We start from the raw sequence: 26172 nt of genomic DNA on the forward strand, positions 1-26172 counted from the left end.
GCCTCCGTTTCCCTCTTGACTCCCCTCCTTTCCGACGTGCGAATTTCCCGAAATTCAGACCATGCAAAACGGGTAGTCAGTCATTCCAGCCTCCGAAGTATTTGGTCCAGCGCGGTGTGTGAAAGGAGAAGGCAAGCCAGCATCCGAGAGGAGAGAGCCAGCTGTGGGGAGGAAATGAGGAAGGAAGGAGCGGCCGGGCCGGAGCGCTGCGCACAGGAGAGGAGGAGGAGGAGGAGAGGCAGGAAGAGCGGCAGAGGTGCTCTCTCTCTCTCTCTCTCTCTCTCTCTCTCTCTCTCTCTCTCTCTCTCCTCTAGTTCACAATACAACATCCCCCCATCCCTGCCAGACAGACTGACAGACGACTTGGGTACCAGTGTCAGCAGCGACACCCACCGGTGATGAGAGGAATGACTGTATGGGAGGTGATTAATGCCGCGCAGAGGCGCCAGCAGCTGGAAAAGCTCTGTCACCGCGATGCTGCAGGTACATCGGGGACATCTCTTAAATATAGCTTAACTTTGCACAAATAAACATTAAGTCCAACTACAATCACAATTAGTCATCCCTTCTTGCAGCCAGAAATCACAAAGTGACTTTTACATGTATTGCCTTATAATTGACAGGAAGAAAATATGTATGTTTAAATAAAAATAACAAGATACAGAGCAGCTGTCAACATTTGATAGATGTTACCGTACAACTCCAGTGCACAGGTCTGCCTGTAGAGCACAACAACAGCGCTTCACCTGTCACTGTTTAAAACTTGGATTTTTCATGCAGCTATCCTCAACTGTCACAGAAACTGATGGGTATCAGATATGGACAGGTTTAAAATCATTTTCTAAACATATATCCACACTTTTATTTATTTTTGGCAAGATAGTATCAATAAATAGAAGTATTGTAAAAAAAAAATATCTGCAGTGGCAACATAACTGATATTCCTAATTAAGCACTATTAGTCAGAGAATTTGGTGTAACAACAATTTAAACCAACATGCACTGGGAGCTGTAGATTTTTAATGCAAAGCTGGTGCACCCGCGTTAAAGAATAAGGACCACAACATTTAGCATCTAAGCTGACCAATCGTGACCTGCTGCTCAGTGTACTAGAGCTGACTAGCTTATAGCCTACCCAGCCTGCAAACTGAGGTTAGTAATTAATTTTTTTCCTGGTGGACGTTTGCGTGGTCACTCATTCAGCACATCGAGGTGCAAGGACAAGAGATGTGTCCTTGTTTCAAGACTTCCACATGGAAGCTGTTCACACTCCGCAGCTCTCTTTGTGGTCTATTGCAGGACTCTGCCTGGCTGCTAGTCAGTGTCACTATCAGCCTGTGATACATACACAGGACTTTACTGCTGGAAATACAGTGTGAAACACAATGGTTTGATTGGAAACAGGCAAAGGGAGTTTTGGAACTCTGAGACAGACAGAGCTGATAAACCAACAGACAAGCGCAGTGGACATACAAAAAAACACAAAATCGTTACTGCCATTTTTGAAAGCATTTTCAGAGACCTGTGTGTGGGTTTAAGGGTTTTGGGGTTTTCAGAGGGCGTACAGTTGTATTTTTCTCTTTAATGGGGAAAACAGGTGTAAGAATTACTTCTTCACTTTCTGCTGATAATGTTCCTTCATTTTTTTATAACGTTTTGAACTAAAACTCCAGCCATATTGTTCACATTGCACCTTCACCAGCCTGCTCCACACTGATGGAGGAGAAGCTAGGAGAGTGTTGGCAGCAAACTTTTTAGCAGCCATGATAGCAGGTTCAACATGTTTTCAGAATTAACCGGAACATCTGATTCATCTGCCTCTGTCACATTGTCCACCGCACTCTGTGTCCCACCAAACCGTCCCCCTTTGTTAAACTGACTCAAATAGAATATACGACATATGCACAGGCACACATGCCAAATCAGGACAAAGCCTTTACTAGAGGGAGTTAGAGCACAAATGGAGACTGGAAAAACTTTGTAACCCAGTTGAACTGAGCTCCGTACATCCTCTGACTCTTTTCTATCTCTGGCTCTATCTATATTTGCCTCCTTCTCTCTTTCGCTCTCTCTCTCCCTCTCTTTGTCTGCCTCTATCTCTGTCTGTCTTTCTTTCGCTTCCTTTTTGTCAAACATTTCTTTGTTCAGTCAACTGTAAGCTATTTCCAAATGCCACATTCAGTGGCATCAATGGCAAGCTAAATCTTGCACACATTGTTCTCGCATGTACTGTTTGCTTCATTGCACAAGAAATGACTTTGGATGTTCAGATTATTTACACACACTGCAGCCAAAATGTCGTACTTTAACAGGAGGAAGAATCAACAATTGAAATATGACTGCATACAAGCATATGCACGCACTTATGGTGCAACAATACACATTCTGAAGACCATTATGTACACCATAAATAAGCGATTTGTTTCTGTGACTGGATCATTCATTTGTTGCATCATACCCAGCATGCTCGCCTTGCACGGTTACTTGCAGTATACTCCATTTGAGCTATTCTTATCTGTAGCCTATCATCTGCTGCTCTAATGACCTGACATCTCCACAGGCATCATTAAAGTTTCATCTGACCTAATCTAAAAATTGAAGTCCCCTTAAGCAAGGCACTTGTCTGCTCCACTGAAGCCGCTCAGTGTCCATCAGCAGGAAATGTGTGTTGCACTGAGAGGCTGCGCGCAGGTGTCAGTGTGTGTGTGTGTGTGTGTGAGAGAGAGAGAGGCACGATGCTGCAGGGAGGAACACCTGCTCATTTAAAACTATGTTAACACAAAAGAATATGTCAACCCGTGGCTATTGGACTGTAAGCAGACAGCAGTGATGAGAAAGTGAGGGGATTATGCTGCAGTAGTGAGCTGTCTTCCCTTGTCTTCTCTCCCCTCTCCCTCGTTTGCATGTTATCACATCTCTCTTTCTCCGTGTATGTGTTTGTCTGTCTCTCCCTCTCCCTCCTTCCAGGTCTCCAGGATGGAGAGCAGGTCATGTGGCTCAGGCTGTACCTATACAGCAGCAGCCAAAGCTGCTCAGATGTGTACGTATTGTGAGTTCTTGCTGATCTTCTTTGTGTGGTCTGTCCTCTTCCAGGTCTCCATGGCTGAGAGGAGGTTGCGTGGCTCAGGTTCAACTTGGCCGCACCTCAAGATGCTCACTTGTCCGCCTGGATCCACATTCTTCATATACTGTTTGTACAATCTACATATCAGAAGTGTTACGCCATAATGTGTTCATACTGTGATTCTGTTGGTCCGTTCTGTACACGCATCTATTGCGTGTCTGTCTTTCCTTGGCCGGTGATCCCTGAGGTTTCTTCCATTGTTTTTTTTTTTCCTTTTGAAAGGTTTTTCCTCACCCGAAATGAAAGTCTAAGGACAGAGGTTGTCGTACGCTGTACAGCTCATCAAGCCCCCTGAGGCAAATTGTGATAAGTGATCTTGGGCTGTATAAATGCAATTTGACTCGATTTGACTTGTTATCTGCACAGTGCTATGTCTGGCTTTTGCAGCTGGCAACAAAAACAAACCCAGCACCCACCTATCACAGTGGTGCATGGTGATTTCATCAAGAGAGAGAGACAGAAAGAAAGAGAGAGCGAGAGAGGCGGTGAATCAAGACCTATAGCCTATCAGTCTGTGTGTCTATGAAACAAAGAAGGAGGCGTTTCATGTAAACCACAGTTTACCCTTCATGCATCTATCCATAATTCATTCATGTCATTATGCATTTACATCCATGAAGTGTTACCTAAGGAAGTGAGTACGAAGGTAGTAATCTTACCACCCTAAACCTCATTTACATCTGGTATTATCATGTGATCTCCACATTGATAGGGTATCTGGGTCATGACATCTGATCCCAGGCCTTTGCAAATCAGGCAGAGCTGGTGGTCTTGTTAGAAAACATGGCACTTACTAGGTCAAGGGAGGAGATTCTGCTGTATGGGATCTGCTCTGTGTGTCTCCCTTTGGGATTAACTGGGATTACTCTGATCCTTTTGGCTTTTCAACTAACATTTGACCAAAATTTGACATGTGACCAAATACCTGCAAAACTAGTGACATTCCCATCAACCTCAGTTGTACTGCGTTTAGTGCTAATTAGCAAACATTAGCATGCAAACATGCTAAACCAAGATGGTGAACATGGTAAACATCATACCTGCTTAGCATCAGCATGCTAGCATTGTCAGTGCGAACAGGTCAGCATGCTGACATTAGCCTTGAGCTCAAACCACCGCTGTGCACATCACAGGGCCACTAGCACGGATTCTGTGATACTGTTTCCTTTTGAAATGATTTTGCCCAAACAGACATTTACACCACAATTGTTTTGGTCTGGCAGATTCAACAGCATTTAAATTCTAAATCACTGCGCATGCATTCACACCTAGATGGAAAATCAGCATTTTGTGCATTTGTCAGTTGTTCTTACTGTAATTTAAATACTGTGTCTTACTGTGAATCGTTTTAGAACTGTTTCTGAAAAGTTGTAATGTATGAAAGCATCTGTCAGTCAGTTCTGAGAGAAAAAGCACGTTACACATGTTTTATTTTTTGGGATGGAGCGACTATTTAGTTTAAATGTCATGGTTAATGTCATGGTTTTGGGTTTCAGTTTAGTTATTTCCTGGTATATATTGCAGTCAGTCTTCCCTCTGGTGTGTTCTCCCTCTTTCAGTGGTCAGCTCGGCTGCATCAGGTCACCTGTCCTGTGTTTGTTGCTGGTGCTCCTCGTCTGCGTTCCTGCCTCTGCTCCTCGTGCCATACTGATTTGTTAGTTTAGTTATTTGTATTTCTCCTTGTTCTTGGATTTTGCCCCAGCCGGCTCCCTCAGCCTTGACTGGAACCAGCTTTTGTTATTAAAGGTCAAATTTTGTTTCTTCAACCTGCCTGCCTCAGAGTCCTGCATTCTTTTTGAGCTGCCAAACATAACAGTAAACATATGTGTATGTATATATAGCCACTATATAACTATTGGCTCTCCTGTCAATATAGCATAACACCACATTTATGCTTACAACCAGTTATCTCACATTCTGACCTGTTATCCTTTCATTGAGTTATATTTAACTCATCCACCATCTAAAATTCAATGTGATATAACACAATGTGATAAGAGAAGGCCTGCTTTTGGTCTTAATTGATAGACATTGATAGACAAAACCAGTCAGATTAATGCTGAGATTATTCCTTATCTCCAGAGCAGCTCCCCCTCTCATGGATTCTTGTGTAGACTCAGGTCTGCTCAGGTTACAGCTAACCACATCTTCTGTCGTGAATAAAACATGACACTGCCTTCGGTGAGGTCTGAATCACCTCCTTTTCTGTAGAAGCGTCTTGCAAAGGAACCCCACCCTCTGAAGGTTAACCTTCAACTAAAAAAATCAAAAGAGAGAGGAAGAAGCTCTGGGTGGAGAGAGTCTTTGTCAGCTGCACAGTCAAAACTCAAATGTTTATTGAGTTTGAGATATTGTAGGAAGACTCTGCAGGCTTTATTGATCCACTGCAAACTGCCCTAAACCATACATCCAAGATGAGATGCATCACCTTCGTCAGCACCGGAACTAGAGATCACACTTGAAACCAGTGCATCCATACAGCTGCTGTTTCATGCTGCCAGATAAACATCCTGTGTCTGTTGTTTTCTTGAGCACTGAGCATTTTATCTGTTGTTTGTCTATGTACAATGTAAAAATGCTCCATTACAAGTAAACAAGTGAAAGTTCTGCAGAGTACTTACATCAAAATGTACTTAGAGTATCAAAAGTAAAAGCTTTTGTTCTGCAGTGAAATGTTTCTTATGAGTATTGCAATACATTGTATATGACTTTGTCAGATTGTTAACACTAATATGTCAATGTGGAAGCTGTGTTTCGCTGTCAAGCTGCTGGTCAAGGCAACGCAGGCTTGCATTTTGGCCGAGCGGTTCCCAACCCAGGGGTCGGGAAACCTCTGAGGGGCTGCCAGATGAATCTGGGGAGGTGTAAAGTCAAGAATGAGGTAAAACATTTCTCTAATCAGAGCAGTTAAGTGAAGCAAAGCTACTGTACATCTCGTCGTCACCACTCTCAGGTAAGGGACCAAAGGCACACAGACTTGCCCACACCTTCTTTTTGATCTCTGACTGCTTCATCCTTACATTAAAGCGGGAGGTGGCGTGTGTCTGGATTCCCTGGGCCTCCCTACATGGTGCCATCACTCTCAGATTAGCCTCTATGTCAGAAGCTCTGGCAGCAGGTAGACCATACACCGTGGCTGTATCCTGGCCCAAGCTGTCATAACACAGTTAGCAGGGCTGCGTAAACCTTAACTGCAGGTGACGAGAGGCTAAGCTAACATGGCAGCAACAATTACCTCAACCTAATAAGATGTGCATTTAGCACAGAGGGAGCAAGAGAGTAGAGGAGGGCTTGATTAGGAAGAGCGAAGAGATTAAAGCAGGATATTGAGGAGGGAGAGAAACTGTAGCTGGAGGTTATCGATCTCACAGAAATCATGATGTAGGTCACAGGAAGTTCTGGTGGAACTGCAAACAACTCACAGACATCTGAAATGTGTCACGTTATTAAAGGGAAATACTCAAGAAAAGTACAAGTAAAGTGCAAGTACCTTACAGTCATGCTTAAATCTGTTACTTAAGCAAGCGTGCTCACTTTCCATTGGAGATGGAAACAAACTGAGAAACACTATAACTGAGATTATGTGAGTTCACTCTTTGCTATACATTAACAGAAGAAGTTATTGCACTCTTCTCAGAAGTGGTTAACACTGCAGAACACATCACAGGCCTTTCAAATGGATGAGAGGAGGGGGGGCACTTGAAACTCCTCTAACAACCTCATATGACTGTGTTTTCTTTGAGCGCAGTATGCAGTATATTTCATGTATGACTAATAGTTGTCTAGTTTCATAATTCTAAAGCTTTTATGGACCAGTGATCTTGGCCTGTCTGCTGACGGTGGGGAGCAGACAATTTTGAATCCATCAGTTACACAGAGACGAGGTGAGAGTGGAAACAAAATAAAGGAAGATTACAGAGAGGTGAAGCACAGCGGTACAGACAGCCAGTAAAAAAGTAAGCTGTGCCTCTGGATCCTGTCACCAGCACAGATCTGAGGGTGGAGTGGCACTGCACCGCCTCTGAAGCTGGTGGGAGTGAGCTGATCTCAACTCTTTGCCACTAATCAGATTCCTTTTTAAAACTTCCCGAGTGTGTCCTGCTGAAACCCTGCACCGCAAGTACAAAGAGGAGGAGACGTTTCCACAGCAACGCACCCTAAGATGCTCCTGCTGGTCACTGTTTGAGCTGCAGTAATGGGTGTTTAAAGGCCAATAAGGGCAGCATTTTTTGTTGTATTGTACCTGTTGTTTTTGTATGCTTTGTTATTGATCAGTCATGAGAAGGAAGCTGAAATCATCCTCCCTTTGTGTTTACAATACAGATGGAACTGCGGGGAAAACCTCTCAAATTGTTGTTTTATTTTAAATATACTTTCATGATCATGCCACAAGATATTTCCACTCCAACAGTGGAATAATAATCTAAGCTGTTTCACTTACCTGAGTTGTTTTTGGTGATTATTTGGCCCATACAGCATTTCTTCAGGTTGACAGCAGTGCCATCCTGTGGTATGACAAGTATCTTACACATTTATCTCCAGACATGACGTTGTTTCCAGTCTAATTTCATACCATCATAGGTGAGCAAATATCCTCCACAGTAATGTACTGTACTGTGTCACTGAGCACACCTCTTTTTATGCAATCATTCAATTTAGGATGGGTATTTATAGAGAAGCATCGTCGATACTGAATTATGGCATCCAACCTCATCTGAAGGCAAACATCAAGACAAATGTGTTTTCACAGTGGTTCCAGACTTCCTCCTCTTGTTCCCTGGATGATGAATGAATTTAATTAAGAAACAGTGCACATAAAGATGAACTAAGTCTGCTCTCAGTGTAAGCTGCATTTTAAATGGTTTTACTGCACTGTATCACATGATGGCTGTAAATTCAATAGCTGTGATATGAATAAAAAACTATGTAGAACGTTTGTATCAGTGTACTTTACCACATTATTCAACTAGATTTTAATTTCTCTTTTCATTTTCATTTCGTCATTGTTTTGTATTTCTAGTTTATCTCTTCAATCTGTCATCTTCCCTATATTTTCAGCTATATTCTACTTGATTTCTAGACTCCACTGTCAAGTACATTGAGCTGCATGTTCTGAAATGTGCTAGGCCTACATAAATTAACATTTAATGATGAATTAATAAATGTGGATTTTTCCCCTCCATTTTTTTCAGTTAAAACTATGCTACTGCTACTAGTCTGCAAAAGCTCTTGTGCTTCTATTGAAACTACAGTAGGCTGCAAAATAGCTTCAATCATTCTCTGCTGAAGTTTTTTTTAATTATAATTATTTCTGCATAAAACAGCTAAAAAGGCCGACCATATGGATAGACATAAAGCTATTTCAGTGGTGTGTTTAAGATTTACGAGGTGAACGCGAAAGCAGCACGAATCCTGGTGCTTCTGAGATCTCGCTCCTCGCATCCTTTTGTGTCTCCGGTCCAATCAGAGCTCAGATGCGCCTTGCTGGCCCCTCATTGGTCGCGAAGGAGGAAGATGCGACTGCCATGGAGGATAGACTGGGGACTTTTCAAAGCATCCTACTGATGTGACTGATATTCTGAAATGATTTTCGTGCGTTGAGTCGTCGCGGTATGTAGTGTGAGGCCTTCGGATTGTTACCTCCTGGACGCTGGTCGGTGTTGTTGTGTTTTGTTGTGTTTGTTTGGTGCTTCGTTTGATGTGATGTCGGGCCCGTCGCGTTGCTTTGTCGGTGAAGTCACTCCCTAGAAATGTAGCTTGGTGTTCCAACACTGGTAGAGCTATCACTGAAGGTAAGAAGATGCTGAAACGGGACTTAAACAGTAAATTCCGCCGTTAGTTGCTCGTTATTTTGGGAAAACTAGTGGATTTTCGTGGTTTTCTACCTGACACTTGACTTGGGGGCCTAACTGTGGGCGGGCTGCCTGGTTTAGCATGAGACCCTTCAGGCTCTGGAGCTGTGAACAGGAACAGCAGAACTGTTCAGGCCTGAGACATGAGAGTGATTCATTGCTTGTAATAGGGGGTTAAAGATTATTAGAATGAAAAATGCTAATTTGATAATTCACTTATATTTGTAGAGTAACATGCATCATAGTAAATATGCATTATATGGCATTATATGTATAGTGTCATAGGAACTTTTAAGCAACTTTCTTGTTATGTCACTGGTTTGCACAGTAGGCCTACACACTGTTTATAAGATCTCGAGGTGTGCGTTCAGGTGTTCAAAGCCCCAGCTGCTCTTCTTGCAGGTGTCACTGTGTGGACGATGCACGAGCGATGTCTGATGTTGAGGCCACCTACGCAGACTTCATCGCCTCCGGCAGGACGGGACGCAGGAACGCCATGCACGACATCCTGCAGAGTCCCACCGACCCCGAGGGACGTGAACTGCCCCTCACCCTGTCTCTGTCCCAGCTGCACATTAACGCAGGAGGGGGAGGTAAACTGCTGCATTACACTACTTCAGTCAGCTCCACTTAAGATTTAATGTTAGTCGTTTGTATGTTGTGCACTCTGCACATAGAGCAAGGCTTCCAAGACGCTTACTGTTCTTCACAAACAGGCGGACTATCTTAAAAATATGTACTTTCCAGCTTGCATCAGCAACACTTGCTATACAGTTGTTGCTTCAAAGTTAGCACTAAATCCACTTTTTTGAGTCAGTTAATTACATGTGCAGACACTTTACTTGACTATCTAATCCGGGTCCCATTTTATGGGATTCCCTAAGAACTTTTCACCTGGATGGCCGTGGTTTTGCAGGAGCTGGCAGTGCACTGAGTGCATTTGGTCTGTAATCTGGCAGATGATGCCGGCTGCTTTACATGATAACCTGTGTACAACTTTGTAGGAATGCTGATCAAAAATCCTGAATTGTTTTGGCTTGATCAAAATGAGTTGGACTGAAGTATGGGCTGGTTTCTTTCTAAAGTTTTGGTGATTAGGAAAAGTACTAGACTATAAATTATTTGCTTCTGGCAATTTTTTTCATCTGGTTATGGTGCTAGATGAAATGTCAGGGGATCACCAAAGATAACAGAATTCATCATCGAGGCATCTTCGACGTCTACATAACATATTCAGTATTTGAGATATTTTTTCTGGACCAACAGGCCAGTCAACATTTCCATCCTTCGAGCCACGCCACTAGCATGGATGATTTAGACCCAAGAAAAAGCCTAAAACATGCAAATACACTGATGTAATCCTGTTAATATCTATGCCCTGTGCATCTAAATTTTCCTCCCCTTTCTCGTTTTTGTGCAGATGGAGACGACACCGAGGACAGCCAGAGCTCCTCTTCCTCCTCGGCCCACAGGGACGCTGAGCAGAGGAACAGCTAACCTGCCACGCACTCCTGCCAGTGGACAGAGCGGTGCGAGATGGATGCCAGCCATTGTGATGAAGCTCCGAAGCGGGCTGGTAGCCGGAGGGTAGCATCGCCACTGTCGAGGTGCCTGTAAGCAGGGCACTGACCCCCCCCCAAATCCACTGTAGAGGCGCTGTGCTGTGCTGCCATGTGATCACCCAGTGCTCTCATGTCCTCTCTGCTGTGCACTCGAAATAACAGACTGTTGGCAGGGGCGTATTTCATAGTTGGAGTATGCAGAGAGACACATTTGTAGCTCCTGTACAGCTGATTTTACTTTCAGTCGTAGTTACTAAACACACAGGCTGGATGACTGGAACAAAAAGAGAAAACAGACAGAGATCCTGTGCAAGTTTTGTAGGCTAGTTGTGCGAGCAATTTGCAAGACCACTGAGACGTGCTGATGTAATGGGTCACAGTGGGAGTAGCATGTTTGTAGTGATGCTGATAGAGATTATATTGCCAGTTAATGGCTTGTGCTTCCTTTAAATTGGCAATACTGTAGAGGGAATTGGACTACTCAACAGTAGTAGAGCTGGAAAACACTGAACAAAACCACTGGGGTTTTGGTTACTTTGTCTGTTGGAAGGTGTGCTCACTGATTCTGTTGTGTTTGAAGGACAAAATCCAGTCATATGCTGCACAGCGTGTGAAACTAAAATCATAGCAGACAGTGGCAGAACACTGGGACGGTGGTTTGACAGCGTTGACGATAGTTAATAATACATTTACAGCGTGGACGATGTATTTCAATGACTTAGTGGTTAAAAAAAATAAATGATGGTGGTGTACTACCTTTTAAAATGTTTATACTTTTGTTTTTTTACTTTTCTAATGATGCTATTATAATCACAACCTTAAAGGGGTGGTTCGACATTTTGGGAAACACGCTTATTTGCTTTCTTGCAGAGAGTTAGATGAGAGGGATCATGCCCCTTTCATGTGTGTATGCTGAATATTTAGTCAGCAGGGTAGTTTAGCCATATCTGTTCATAGAGATTAATTATTGGGCTTCAGAGATTTTTTTTTTGTTGTTGATTATTCATTAGCTCACAGATTAGCCGAGCGTTCCTCCTTTCTCCGTGTTGTTCAGTCATATGCTTCGGTTTCCTGACAAAGGAGCAGTGAAAACAGCTGTCGATTCAACCGTAGATAAGCTAGTTAGCGAAGCTAAGCTAGCTGGCTGCGTGCTCCAGCTACAAACGTGAGCGTGGCGTCAACCTTCCCGTCTAACTCTGCAGCAAAGTGAATAAGTGCATTTCCAAATGCCAAATTATTCCTTAAATGTAGATATGCAATACTCAGTGGAGCTTCCAGTAAGTGTAACATGTTTGTGTGAAAGTTTCTATCTCGGACATTGAGGCTGAGCTACCTGCTTTTTGTGAAATAATGGATACATCCCATAATCATCATCTGCAAAGACCATCATGCATGCACGCACTATACAAACTGTGTATTTTGTTATTTTCTTCCCTGTATAATCTTAATGTAATACTGCAATTTGACTGTATGTCATTCTTCTTCATGCTAACAATAGGGGAAATATAACTCTGTTTTCTAATAGTCATTCAGTCAGGTTTTCCAGTTGTGAACTGCCATGTGACTGTATTGTGACCCACACACACGCTTCGACAGCACTGTGTAAACCCAGCTGTTCATAATTCAGCATGTAGAAATATGGCAGGTGCATGATTCTGCTCAGTGCGTAGGTGTTGATCTGACCGTCTATAACCAGATTTTCTACCCTGTGTGTCGAAACAAAATAAACCACTGATGACGGTAACATGGAAAAGTTCTTCTCTTGTTGTACCTCTGCCATCTGGCCAACAGGTGGCACTGTGGGAGAATTGATCGAAGCTGACACTAACTCATGCATGACACTAAAACTGGTGAATACTAAACTATAGATCATCCTGAACACAAAAATATACAATATTAAAAATTTCAAAATGAAGTATTTGATTAAAATAAATAAGGAAAGTGTTAAGCCGCTAAAATGTTTGTAGAAACTGTCTGAATTCAAATGGATTCTGTTTATTCATGCTTTTATGCCACATTATAAAACTTTTCTTTACTTTAACTTTAACAAAAGCAGTGTTTTTCGTATATAAAGCCCTTAAAGACCAGCTCTCTTCTGTGCCTCAGTGTGTGTGTTGCTGATTATGCAAATAATCATTAGACAATTGTACCAGGAAGTTTCAGTAAGAAAGAAAAATCCCCCACTGGTTTCTCTAAGTTCCTCATTCTGGTGGCTGAGTGTAACAGTCCATGTCAAGCGGCTGAACCGTCTGTCGAGCCACATACCGCCGGTCTGTCAGTCAGCCTGATGAAAAACACAGGGAAGACATCTGAGGACTGAAAACCTTCTTCACAGTGGATGAATTGTTTCCTTGAGCAGGGATACAAACTCAGAGAGGTAAGCACGAATGCAGGGTGAAGTGTGAATTACACCATCGGGTCATTGTGTGCAGTTATCTGTTCACACCGTCACACACACACACACACAGAGACACACACAGACAGACAATAGAAGACTTGTGCAATTGTGCGCAATTGAGGTCAATTTGTGGTAAAAAAAAAAAAAAGTGAATTCTGACTGATTAGAGTGGCTTAGCTGTCCTTTTTAAGTAATCAATGCATACTACTACTGTTACTGTCACTGTCTACTACTGTTTCAGACGCTTAATGGATGGTTTTGTGGAACTTGAAGTACTGTATGGTTTGTCACGGTTTTGAAAAACAATGTTTTGTAAGTTGTAATAAGTGGCTACGCAGCATATGACATCATGTTTTTAATTAGTTGCATCAGAATCTGCTAAGGTCTGTCCCTTCTCCTGCCCTTTCATTTCTTCACCTCTTCAGTCCATTGCTAAAGGAGGAAGCTTGTTTGTTGGTCATAGCACAGCACATTCAGTGTGTGTGTGTGTGTGTGAGTGTGTGTCGACCCCTAATCTGTTCAAACCATTAGTTTCCGGCTGTTTGCTGACGGTCAAGTAAAAAATACAGCAGAGGCACTGAACCAATAAAACACACAACCAGTAATAAACTGCCGGTTTTCCATTCGCGGACTTACTGTACTGTCAATTAGACTCCTGAACACCTGTGGAGACAGTTAGAAACACGGTGAGTGCTGGGTTGATGGTGCCTGAACTATTAACCAAACAATCCAAATCAGCTGAACATCAGTGAGGACTATAACTACTTTTGTTTGCATGACATTACTCAGACCTGTGTCATGTTATGTTGGATGCTGCTCTTCGAGGCCTTAATGTTTTCTGTATTGAATGTATGCTAGGTTTTAGCCATGCTAATAGCATGGCTCTATATGTCGTTCAGTCCATCAATATGGTTCAAACTGAACTTCTTAGCAGACATTCATGCCAAAGTTTTCACTTATCCTGAGATATATCTTAACATCTGACTCAGAATTATGTGAATAGCAGGTCTACGTCCAAGGTCCCAAATGATGAACCCTTATGACTTTGGTGGTACCCTGAACTTTACACTGATGCCACAATTTGAGCTGAATAATAATAACTTCAGAAATCTCAGCTTTTCATCTAGTGCCATTATCAGGTCCACAATTCAGTTTGTCCAATGCTTTGGTTTTAAAACCTGCAACACTAATGACATTAATATGAGCCTGTTGTTGATGTTCCCCCTGTCTCTACTTGTGTTCAACCATGAACTTCAGTTTCCTGTTTTAATAAACACGTGCTGTATTTCTGCTGCTGTGATGCCTCACTTTCCCTTTATCAGTACAGTTTGTCTTACTGAATCTTATCTCTTATCTTCACCTCTTGCAAATCTCCAGCTAAATTGTAGAAGAGTACATCCCTGCTCTGTTTGAACAGCAACAGACATAACAGGATACATCTTCATAATCAACCACCACACGCACTTGAAAATGAAATATTATTTTATTTTAATATTCTGTCAGTCAGTTTCAATGGTAACAAACACCAAAACTGACTTTAGCAAGTTAAATAGACTAAAATATTAGAAAATAAGGAAAGAGGAGAAAAGCAAAGCTTAATAATGGAAACATTCACAGCGTACTGCACTGCATGAATATAAATATTCTCTAATGGGTTCAAAGTTTGAAAGAAAATGCCAGATTTCCCCAGGGAAGAAAACACAAGCCTCTGCTGGATGTGAATCATCCTTATCACATTGCACTCTAGCATACAGACACTTGCTGTTTTTAAAAATGCATTATGTCGGGAAAAGCACCACAACATAACCTTTGCAAATTACTCTCGCTGCTTAAACTGATGCATGGAATTAGTTTCTAACTATGCACTTCAGCAAGGTGCATGTGTGGGTTTGCCTAAAACTATTCAGCAGCTGACATTGGGATGTGTGCTAACAGTTATGTCTTCCTCCTTCATGCCTTTTTAAAACTAAAAACCGCCAGATGCAAAAGAAAGAGTCAGTGAAATGAATTCTAAGCATCCACATGCTGCTCTCTGTCATTGCCATCATAGGGTCAAGCTGCTAGCTGTCATAAACTGTGCATTATCATGGCTCCTGCAGGCCATCACATTGCATGAAACATAACTTTCATATCATACTTATTATCCAGGTAATCTAGGCTGTGGTCTCTTTGGTCTTTCCTCCTGTGAAACTGTTTGTTTGTAATGGATCAAAGACATATTTATGGACTGCTGCTGTCGATTATCACTGTATTGTACTCATGCTGCTCAATTTCTAAGCCGAGAAACACCTCACAGCTCATGCTCTGATTTCGCTACAGCACCCACAGGCTTGTCCTGCAAGCTCACTGTTGATGTGGGAGAGGACTATTGCACTTTTTACTCCACAATATTTACTTGACGGCTATAGTTACTTTTTTAGATATAGATATTTCAGCCAAAATATAGGGTCATCTTATGAAATGTGATGCATTCCTCTAGATGAAACCTAAAAGAATGTAATGTTGCTCCACCTCAAACGACTACAACATTAAACTGGTGCTTTAAAACACAGTCACTTGCTGGGTAACGAGTAGGCTGCTTTTGTATTTTTACTTAGAATCTTGAATGCAGCACCGTTACTTGGAGTTTTTTCTTCAGTAAAACATCTCAGTAGTTCTTCCAGTACAGATATTTAATTGTTCCTCTATGTATTTTGCATAAGATGACACACTCAGCACAGTGTGTACTCCATTACAACCACCTGTATCTTACAGACTCCATACAACCTTTATGTTGCAAACACTGACCAACCAGAGGCATCTGGACCTCCGGGTCAACAAACATGGCTGCTTGGTGTTTTGCACTGCTGGTTCATACTTCATTATGGAGAGGTGATTAGGCTTTCTCATGAGACACAGAGCTGGCTGTGATTTATACAGAGCAAACATGTCAATCTGTGACACAGAGACAGAGGTAAAATGTCCTTTATAGACAATCTGACTTGTGCTTTTATTGTAGCCACACCTGCCCCTGCTTTTTAGTTTCTAAGTGTATATGTGCATTTCCTCTATGGCCTCTTTAAAACATCAAGTGATTAAAAAAAAGTGAAAAGTGAAAATGTCGCTGTGTTATTTTTGCATGCAAGAGCTAAAAAGCCACAGGTGTTTGGCACCAAATGTTTGAAGCGTTGTTTGTTTCACCAGCTGAGAAGGGTAAATGTGTAACGCTCCAGTTCACTCTTCCTGTTTCTCACTTCCTCATGCAGGCAGGATGGGCTGCATGAAGTCCACGCTGAGCGAAGGTCTGAGCGGAGTGGTGGAGGGGAAGATCAGCCAGCAGACTGTACGTACCGAGCAAACGCACTATGTCAGAGACCCCACCTCCAATACAAAAAACCACATAGTAAGTAGTCAGACAGTATGCAGGTTAGTTCTAAACAATGAGACACTGATTTCTTCTCTCTGAGATAACTGACAGGCCCGCTCCTGTGACATGAGGAGTTTTTTATACACTATTAGACAATCAGGAGCCAAATGAGCAGTCATGGCCGAACATTCCCACTGACCAACAGTCTCAAAAACACAGACTCGGACAGCCAGGGTTTCATATGTCACATATCTATGGAACAAATCCTGGCAACTTGTGGGCTTATTGTATGGTTTGAAATGCTCCCTGGAGAGTTAAAAACTGAACAAATGGAATGGTGAGGATGGACAAAACTATAATCAGTGAATCTCCAATTCTCAAGATTTGAGACATCCTCTGCTATTAATTTGGAAAAATAGTTGTCATAGTAGTTACTCAAACATTTCCTAATAAACAGAACTTCTCTGTCTGACACAATGGCGCTGAGCAAATGAACAGATTGACAGACAAACTCTCTAGAAGTGTGTTTCTATTGTTTCTGATCCTGAGAACTGGTCTGTCTTTGCAGAATAACGCCCTGTTACCTGGTCAGGTGTTCCAAAAGCTGGAAGGTAAGCCTATGCTGCAATCTTTTTTTTTCTTTAACTTATTTCATCTTTTTGTGTTTGTAAAATTAGTTTTAATCTTGGCAGCCTATGTTCAACATTTCCACAAACACATCACTCCAACACCTCATTAGAGAAATATCTTTTTGTGTCACAGTTCTACAGCTCAGTGAAACACTGTGGTAGCCTCCAGCCTTTGCAACTGACTGTACAAATGAATATGATTGAATGAATATGAATTATTGTTAACACAACTAGTCGCTAGTGGTACTGTGGGTACATGCGAGGTGATACTACTGCTATTCCAGATAGTCTAAATATAAATAATTGACGAATAAAATGATTGCGAGCCAACTCAAACATTAATAGAGGAAGGTGACACTATGATGACCCATAGAGCCTTACTGTAATGTTCAGTTGCGGTTGCTACTGAATGGTTCTGCCATCTGACGTTGTCACCATTAGTGGGTTTGTTCCTCTTACCTCTTTATTACCTCTTTATCTTCTGTCTGACCTTTCTCTGTGAATGCTTGCCTGCATACGACAGGATGAAATGAAGATGTGGGCCTGTTTATTTTGCTGTGCAGTATCTAACACGTCGTCTTCTGTTTCCTCCCGTAGAGCAAAAGTCGGTCGGTAAAATAATGGTCGGCCTTTACCCGTATGAAGCTGTGCATCCCGACGACTTAGGATTCAAGAAGGGGGAGAAGATGAAAATCTTAGAAGAGTGAGTGTCTAACATTGATGGCAGAGTGATTCAGCTCCAGGAAATGTTATTTATTTACTGCATCATGTAGCTACTACAAATTCTGGTAAAGACTGCTTTAAATGAAAAGCAAAATAAATGAAGGCTTCATTTGAAGAAGTACTCACAAAATGATGTTTAAGACATGAGACAGATTCAATTTGATGCAGAGGCAGTGAATAAGATGATGAATGGATGTGAGATATCTTGTGTGTATAGAAAATAATTTTCTTCTACTTTAAAGCCACTGAAGGATGGGCCTTTAGGACACCTAGTTTTTAGAGGAGGCACTCTGTCTACAGTAATAATCAAAGAAAAGCAGTAATTTTGCTAAAATCCTGCAGACATGGGGAGTGGTGGAAAGCAAAGTCGTTGGCAACCAACAAAGAAGGATTCATCCCGTCCAATTATGTCGGCCAAGCTGACACCATGGAAACAGAAGAGTGAGTCGCTGCATCTCAATAAATTATTTTGTGGTGCTCTCAATGGCCTGCTTTTGGTTTGTTTTCTGAAAAGAGACATTTGATATGACAAATATATTGTTTAATGCTGACAATTTACATCCCAATGTATATAGTGAAATGCTTAACTTCCCATATTTAATCTACTCATCACATAGGAGGTGTGTCAGGCTTTGAGAGGCAATTTGTAGAAACTGGTGGTCAGTCAATATGTCCATTTTGTGTATTCAATTCATTTCCTGTTCATTGCAGGTGGTTTTTCAAGGACATCACGAGAAAGGATGCAGAGAGGCAGCTGCTGGCGCCAGCGAACAAACCAGGCTCTTATCTTATCAGAGAAAGTGAAACTTCGAAAGGTGTGGAGATCACGGCGGCCCTGAGAGACGGAGACGCACTCACAAACATGCCTCACTTTCAATGTATGCAGGCGCTGCTCCCTCTTTTTCACTTGGTGACTCTTCCACAGGAAGCTACTCGCTGTCCATCAGAGACGTGGACGCCCAGGGGGCAGATTCAGTCAAGCACTATAAGATCAGGACGATGGATAACGGCGGCTACTACATCTCTCCTAAAATCTCCTTCCCTAACATCGGCAGCATGATCAAACACTACCACAGTGAGTACGGCTCTGGACTCTGTGAACGGTGCGGAATATCCTGTATTCAAGGAGGTTCCCCCGACCCATCTGATGTGTGTGGCATGTTTTTAGTAACTGTCTAAATAGGAGAAAAAAGTTTGACTCTCAGCATTTAAACATTAGTTGAATAAGCATGCATGTGTGTGTGTGTGTGTGTGTGTGTGTGTGTGTGTACCTTCCAGACAAAGCGGATGGCCTGTGCCGTAAACTGGACCGTCCATGTGTGAAACCCAAAGCCCAGAAGCCGTGGGACAAAGATGCCTGGGAGATTTCCAAAGACTCTATTAAGATGGTGAAGAAACTTGGAGCCGGGCAGTTTGGGGAAGTCTGGATGGGTGAGTGAAGAGAAATCTTCAGACTTGTTCTAATCACTAACATAATCAGTCCGGCCTCTCAGTTTGGGGGGTTAAGTGGGGGTAATAACGACACCATCCCAAAATCACACCAATCTCAACCCAGTTCAAGTGTGCAGGTCCGAGGTTTTCTAATGCCTTTTTCACATCCACTGCAAATTCAGCGCTGCAGAAGTGAGCGGTACGAGGAAGTTCCATTTCCCAGTAATTAAAACAATATGACTTCCCTCTTTTGTTACCCATAAGGGGTATCGCATGTTTTTTTTGTCAGAACTGACTGCTTTCTCAGAAAATATGCTCTCCTGTCCCTGCATGCCTCTGCAGCAAAGACCAGCCGGGGAACATCACAGTCATGCATCAGTTTTATCTTCCATGTAGGAAATGTTTGAGTCGGAAGGGAGATTTGCATCAGACATTTGGGAGCGGTGATGGCCCACACACACATCACATAGGGGTGTGTAGAGAGGGCTAACACAGAAAGTCTGTTTTATTGCTTTATTTATTGCTGCTCAGGTCAGGTTGTTCACTATGATTGCCTATTAAGCACAATGTCGTCTAGTATATTCTGTGCTGTATGGTCTCGTATTGACATGTCAGGGTGCTTCATTTAGACTGTATGGACATGACTGAATGATTGAGTTAAAGCACCTGTATGTTGCTGCACGGTTGTATTTATGACTGTGCATTTGGCCGTCGATCGTTGATTTCAAATTAAAAAAGAGAAAAACCTCCAATTTGTGTACATCCGGCAGTTTATTGCTATACATCTTTGTTTCCTTTGCATCGCCGTGCACAATTTTGTCATCGTTTTCCAGCTGCTGTTCAGTTTCTGTGCATCGTATTGGTAGCATTTTAGCATTAGCATTTTTCACTTCATTTGAATATTAAAGACACAACACACACACAGTCTGACAGGTGCTATTATTGCCTGATTACACGTCATTTTAGGACTCTGTGGGCGAGTGCAGACTGTACTTGATTCCCTCCCACCAGTTTTGTTGTACCTGGTGGGGTCTACTGTTCATGGAGAGTACGACTTGGTGTGACTGAGCGCAGGGTTTACAGCCTTGAACAGAAATCCATGTATTACAAACTCAGGTTGTGGTATTTCAAACAAGTGGCCATTAATGAGACAGGCAGGATCTGATGAAAGATGAACTCACAGCTGACGATATGATGAGGACGAGTTGCTTTGTGGGATAAAGTGGCTAAAAGTCAGGATATCTCAACATCAGATGATTCAGAGGTAGCACGCAAACACACTCACAAACATGACTGATTTTGAAATGTTTTAGTCAACTTTAGCGTCATGCATCATTGAATACGTGGTGCTGTTTTCCTCAGCTGCCACTGAGCCATAAACAGTAAATATAGCGGTACTTCCTGTGATTTGCATTTTCTTACAATTTCCATGGAAAATGGAAAACTTGGTGCATACAGAGTAATCTTGTATCTGGAAACAGTTCACTAACTTAAATGTTATTTGGAAATGGTTTTACACATCCCTGTGACCCTGCAGAGGATTAAGCGGTGTATAGATAATGGATGGATGGATGGATGGGTTTTACACATTAGGGTTAAGAGAATAATTCTTGAAAAATCTATAAAAGAATAAGAAAAGTCTCTTTTCAGAGTTATGTAGAGTTTGGAATTGTCTAATAGCCGTGGTGGCACTGGAGACTCTAAAGCCGTGCAGCACGCCACGCAGATGGTTTCATACTTTCTTGGAACGTATTAACATTCTCCATTTCCCCAAAATCTCTCTTTCCCTCTCCCTTCACTTTTTGTGCAATCAGCATACTACAACAACACCACCAAAGTAGCAGTGAAGACGCTGAAGCCAGGCACCATGACGGTTGAAGCCTTCATGGATGAAGCCAACGTCATGAAGACGCTGCAGCACGACCGGCTGGTGCGCCTCTACGCTGTCGTCACCAAGACAGAGCCCATCTATATCATCACTGAATTTATGGCCAATGGTAAATGAGCTCTATTTTTTAACACATGTAGTAGCTGCTATTCTTAAGCAACTCCCAGTGAGTGAAATATGAGATAGTCAGCATCCAGTAAAAGGAAGTGCAGATGTCAGCAGCTTGGCGTTGTGACACACAGCATTCATGTGACCACACATTGATCTTCGGACTCATTTCACAGAGGAGAGTTCACACGTTTGCTAAGCAAGTTAAGTGTGAAACGTCTCCTGGAAATGTGACGTTCAGAAAGGTTTTGCAAATTAAAGCCACAGTTCACCAGTGGACACATGGACACACACAAACGGGACACTGACTTTCTTTCCTGCCTGTCTCGTCTTTAGGGAGCCTGCTAGACTTCTTAAAGAGCGACGCCGGGTGCAGACTGCAGTTACCCAAGCTCATCGATTTCACAGCGCAGGTGATTTTCACACTGACCGCAACAAGCTGTGTTTTGTTCTCACAGTTGCTCTCCTTCATGGTTGCAAAAGAGTAACAACACTGTTTCCATTGCTGAACCGAAAGGAGGAACAGTAACCAAGTGTACAAAAGTGACACTTCACTCCGACTCCTGTGTTGATATGTAGCAAGGCTGGTGGTTCCACTCTGTGCCGGATCAATGAGTCTATCAAAGCCAAGGAAGATGCTCAGACTGTAATAAGTAATTATTTAGCATTTTATGCATTTATTCATTTCAAATGCAAGCAGGTAGACCTACCGCAAAACAGGTCAAAGTAGGTAGAAAGCTTAACTCTGAAGCTAAAAGTCCAGAATAATGATAAACAGAAATGACTATTGGGGTTATTTGGTATTATTTGGTTTGACTGACAGCTTCCACACTTATATTGCTCCATTTGTGTTTTGATGTGACTCATGCACTTGGTTAATGGTACACTTCAAAGATTTAGTTTCAATTAATAGCTAGTGTGACCTCAGGAGTCATTAGTCAGTGCACAGCTGGACAAAAGCTCATTTCCAGTCAAGTATATATGAAGGATAGAATTTCCAATTATAAATTAATATTTCCTTAGATATAATGGAGCTGTTCCCTCAAGAAAATTACTGATTTTCCCAGAATTAGTACCAAATTGTGCAATTTTTTTGCATGACACTTTTTACAACATCATGAGGAAGTTATCAGGAAAATACAGACCTGTAAAATAAAGCATTACTGTGATCTGTGCACACTTGAACAGGAGGCCTCCTGCTCCTTGATGTATTTTCCTGAGAGTAACTAAAGGCTGAATGACAAATGAATAAGTTAATACTGTATAGCATAACCAAGCTAACAGGCATAAATACATGTTTGTTTGAAGTGTTTGTAGTTAAGTGTATTACAGTTACTTGTTAAGCTGGGTTTGTACTAGAGCTGTAATTAATTAAACATTCAATTATTATTACTGTAAATTAATGATTCATCATTTGGTCAAAAAGCTGTCAAAAATAATAACAAATGACAAATGCGAAATCCAAATGTAATGTCTAATTTCACAGCAGTTAAACCCAATACAGTAAGTTCACAGTGATATTAAAGAGGGAAAGTAAAGCATCAGGATGTGAGACGCTGTGATAAGATGTCAACAACGAAAAGTTTCAGCACCAGTTTGAGTTCAGTTCATGTTGGTCTGAACTTTCAGCTGTTTGTGTCTGAATCAGCTACTCTGCCAGCGATTCACAGTCTATTTACAGTACATGAATGAATTTGCAAATTATAGAACTTATACACAGTAGTGTCATGATGTTTGAAGCATTATGTATAATGTTTTCATTTTTCTTCATCAGTTTTTGCATGAACTTTAGGATGATGATCACCTGGTGCCACTCTTTCTTGTTGCAGATAGCAGAGGGCATGGCCTACATAGAGAAGAAGAACTACATTCACAGAGACCTGAGAGCAGCTAATGTCCTGGTGTCAGAGAGCCTGCTCTGCAAAATAGCTGATTTTGGACTGGCGAGAGTCATAGAGGATGATGAATACTCTGCCAGAGAGGGTAAACTTTGTGTGTGTGTGTGTGTGTGTGTGTGTGTGTGTGTGTGTGTGTGTGTTTGCATGTTCAGGAATATGTGTGTCTACATTTTTGTCTCACGTGCGAGGTTTTTCTCATCCCAAATGAGCTGACTCCCTGACCGGATACTTGCAACACATCAAAATAAAAATCCCTCCTTAAGAGCGAGAAGCAGAATTGACTTATTGGGCAAGGCTTCTGTGTCATGTCGTGTACCAGGCTTTCGTTTCGTTTACCACTTGCACCATGTTTTCACACTCAAATCATCTGCACCCGTACTGCAATGGCCGACACCCTTGACGGCCTCGAACCACACACGCAATCTATTTCCTTTCATACTTTCACCAGTCAACCAGGAGACACTGAAGCTAGTTAATTAAGAAGCCTGTTTATGTGTGTGTAACTGTGTGTGCATGTGTGTCCTCCACAGGAGCCAAATTCCCCATAAAGTGGACCGCTCCGGAGGCCATTAACTACGGCTCTTTCACCATCAAGTCAGACATGTGGTCCTTCGGGGTTCTGCTCTACGAGATTATAACCTACGGGAAGATCCCTTACCCAGGTAGACATTATTTGGACTGTGTACTGCAGTCATGTGTCATTATTATTAACATAATAAACTAGTGGGTCTTGTCCTTGTGTCCTTTTAATAACACCATCATCAAGTCATTCATGCTTCTGCTGTGTATTGCTTTGATTTTGATTTATAATGGGGTCATTTGGCAGGTTAAGGACACTGTCTTAGTATCAGATGTAGTGGTTGCAACACATTATTAGCTGAAATAATAAAAGTCTTGATCAGATTTTGATACAGGGTCCCAACAATTGATCAAATGACCTCAAATCAATTGCCCCACATGAGTGTGGGATTTTAGAGGCACATGGGGTTTAGCAGATGGGGTTTCAGTGGCAGTTGCCAGCTTTGCTTTACTGGTAATCAAGCCTTGTTTCATGTAATCAAAATGAAATAGAATTTTGGGCCTGTAGTATTGTGATGTTGTGAAGCGTTGTGCTGCCCTCTACTGGTCATTTGTATTTTCTGAACTGCATGGAAAAAGCTCACTTGATGCAAATATTCCACGTGTCATGTCAGTTTTTACAACAACCACTATTACTGCTAGAATTACCACATAACAAACAACTTGTACTCATGCTACTACTGCCACCACTGCTACAGCTACCATCACTGATTAATAACAACTGCTATTACAGCTGCTGGCACTGCAACCACTGCCACCACAGTGGGCATATTCTCACACTCTCAGTCATGTCAGCTTGAGCGAGCATGTGCGTTGCCTGTACCCACACCTCCATGTTTGCCTGTGTCGTCTTCAGGTATGACAAAGGGAGAGGTGATGTCCTCAGTGCAGCGTGGCTACCGGATGCCTCAGCCCGACAACTGTCCTGCTGAGCTCTACGAGATCATGACGTCCTGCTGGAAGAACAAGCCTGAAGACAGGCCCACCTTTGATTACATGCAGAGTGTCCTGGATGACTTCTACACCGCCACAGAGGCACAATACCAGCAGCAACCATAGAGACGGACACGTCCAATCAATACAGACACCTCATATTCACTCCAGATTATATTTGGGGCCACTTTAGCTATGTGTTTTATTTTTTGTAATTTTTGTATGTATGACACATTCTATACACGGTTATATACTGTACTTTTTTAATATTTGCCTTTAAGAACTTACAGTATGCAGGTTCCAAAACGCATTATATTGTGGCAACTCACAGTGTCATCTGTGTGTACAAATAATATATTTAGTACAGTTTAAACTCACCTATAAGCATATTCTAGGGTAGCGAGGTGATGGATTTTTGCACAAAATTGATAGAAACAGATGAGCTCTTATTTTATTCTACTTTTACCTTTTGACACTAGAGTCTTGTGCCTAGGCATTTAATTATTTGGTCTTAACAGACTGTTCCCTAGATTCCAATTATGCTTCCATACAGAGGGACAAACAAGCAGCAGACGTTGTATAGAGAGTTTGAAAGGGAGAAAAGAAAATAGGAAGGTAAGTGTATTGATTTCTGTACAAATAACTGCCTCAGAGAGACTGGGTCTATGTAAATAAGGTAAATAAGAAAAAAATTAGGCAAATTAGAAAAGTGGACATGCTGCATTTTGGAAAATCTGTTAAATGACATACAGGTGAAGCACACTGGTCATTGTGCTCAGATTCACTTTAAACTGTCAAAAGTGCATGTTTTAAACTGTCTGCAGACTTGGTGCCCTTCTGCCCACCTTTTCAACTGAGCAAACGTTTAGTGATCACACTGTACCTTTGTCCTCAAAATGATACAGCATCTTTTCATCATCAGTAACTATTCACAAAACTTAAGGTCCATCTCCCAGGCTGCAATTAGTGGCGGTCTTTTTCAAGTAGAAAACCTTCTGCCACGTGTGTCAAAGCAACATTTAATATTGTGATGATGCATGATAACATTTCCATTTGGGTTAAAAGTCAAGTAATTATATATACACCTATGTTGATGTCTATTCATTTTGCATTTCATGACTACTTATAAGATGTTCTGTTCGCTTGCTGTTTTATTGACCAGTAAAAGGTTGATCAGCTTTAAGTCCACTTCATATTGAAGTGTGGTAGCTCTTGCTTGTTTTGTTTGTTTGTTTGTTTGTGAAGCTCTTGCTTGTTTTGTTTGTTTGTTTGTGAAACCTACTCTAAGAATTTCTAATATGGTATTGTAAAATCACTGTGTAATCTGGAATTTTAACCTGGAAAGTTGCACTGGGCTCGACACTGGATGGGCTCATGTTATACTTGAGTAAAAATAACTTCAATTTAAACTTCAGCTGTTTGTTTGTTTGTCACTTAATGATCATTTGAGTTGTATACTTGTTCCTATTTGAGATGAGAATGTGTAACTTTTTGTATTGACTAAAGGTGTATGCATTAAATGTAACTCTGTGTTGGAAGTCAGCTCATGTTTAAGAAATGTTGCTGTCGCTCATATTTCAAGAGACCTATCCTGAATGATTCTGTTGATTTTCCTAAAAACAAACTGATCACAAGATTTTCAATTCAGTTTGTCACAACCTCATTGCAGTTAATCAGAAGTTAATCACAGAGAAATGAGAG

At 41.7% G+C, this 26172-nt stretch overlaps 2 protein-coding genes across 3 annotated transcripts; both read left to right on the forward strand.

The window, feature by feature from the left end:
* The first annotated feature begins 8791 nt into the window (after window positions 1–8791).
* LOC121615585 (cAMP-dependent protein kinase inhibitor alpha-like) lies at window positions 8792–10523 on the forward strand. The gene is made up of 3 exons (XM_041949972.1): window positions 8792–8916; window positions 9379–9569; window positions 10397–10523. Exons 2-3 carry the CDS (start codon window positions 9407–9409, stop codon window positions 10471–10473), a joined length of 240 nt encoding a protein of 79 aa, XP_041805906.1. The 5' UTR covers window positions 8792–8916; window positions 9379–9406; the 3' UTR covers window positions 10474–10523.
* A 2234-nt stretch (window positions 10524–12757) lies between these two features.
* lyn (LYN proto-oncogene, Src family tyrosine kinase) lies at window positions 12758–26013 on the forward strand. 2 transcript variants are annotated; one of them, XM_041950020.1, is made up of 13 exons: window positions 12758–12915; window positions 16182–16318; window positions 16851–16893; window positions 17509–17614; window positions 17977–18075; window positions 18346–18449; window positions 18560–18709; window positions 18913–19065; window positions 20880–21062; window positions 21398–21474; window positions 22891–23044; window positions 23490–23621; window positions 24395–26013. In XM_041950020.1, exons 2-13 carry the CDS (start codon window positions 16187–16189, stop codon window positions 24595–24597), a joined length of 1536 nt encoding a protein of 511 aa, XP_041805954.1. In that variant the 5' UTR covers window positions 12758–12915; window positions 16182–16186; the 3' UTR covers window positions 24598–26013. The 2 variants fall into 2 exon arrangements, with proteins under 2 accessions (XP_041805954.1, XP_041805956.1); XM_041950022.1 differs by having other exon boundaries at window positions 16182–16258.
* The last annotated feature ends 159 nt before the right edge of the window (window positions 26014–26172 follow it).

Source organism: Chelmon rostratus, chromosome 12 (assembly GCF_017976325.1).
Source record: "Chelmon rostratus isolate fCheRos1 chromosome 12, fCheRos1.pri, whole genome shotgun sequence".
NCBI lineage: Eukaryota > Metazoa > Chordata > Actinopteri > Chaetodontiformes > Chaetodontidae > Chelmon > Chelmon rostratus.

Coding starts and splice junctions, on each gene's coding strand:
- LOC121615585 (XM_041949972.1), top strand. CDS start 9,407: ATGTCTGATGTTGAGGCCACCTACGCAGACTTCATCGCCTCCGGCAGG. Junction 9,570..10,396: donor CATTAACGCAGGAGGGGGAG/GTAAACTGCTGC, acceptor GTTTTTGTGCAG/ATGGAGACGACACCGAGGAC.
- lyn (XM_041950020.1), top strand. CDS start 16,187: ATGGGCTGCATGAAGTCCACGCTGAGCGAAGGTCTGAGCGGAGTGGTG. Junction 19,066..20,879: donor GTTTGGGGAAGTCTGGATGG/GTGAGTGAAGAG, acceptor TTGTGCAATCAG/CATACTACAACAACACCACC. Junction 23,622..24,394: donor CGGGAAGATCCCTTACCCAG/GTAGACATTATT, acceptor TGTCGTCTTCAG/GTATGACAAAGGGAGAGGTG.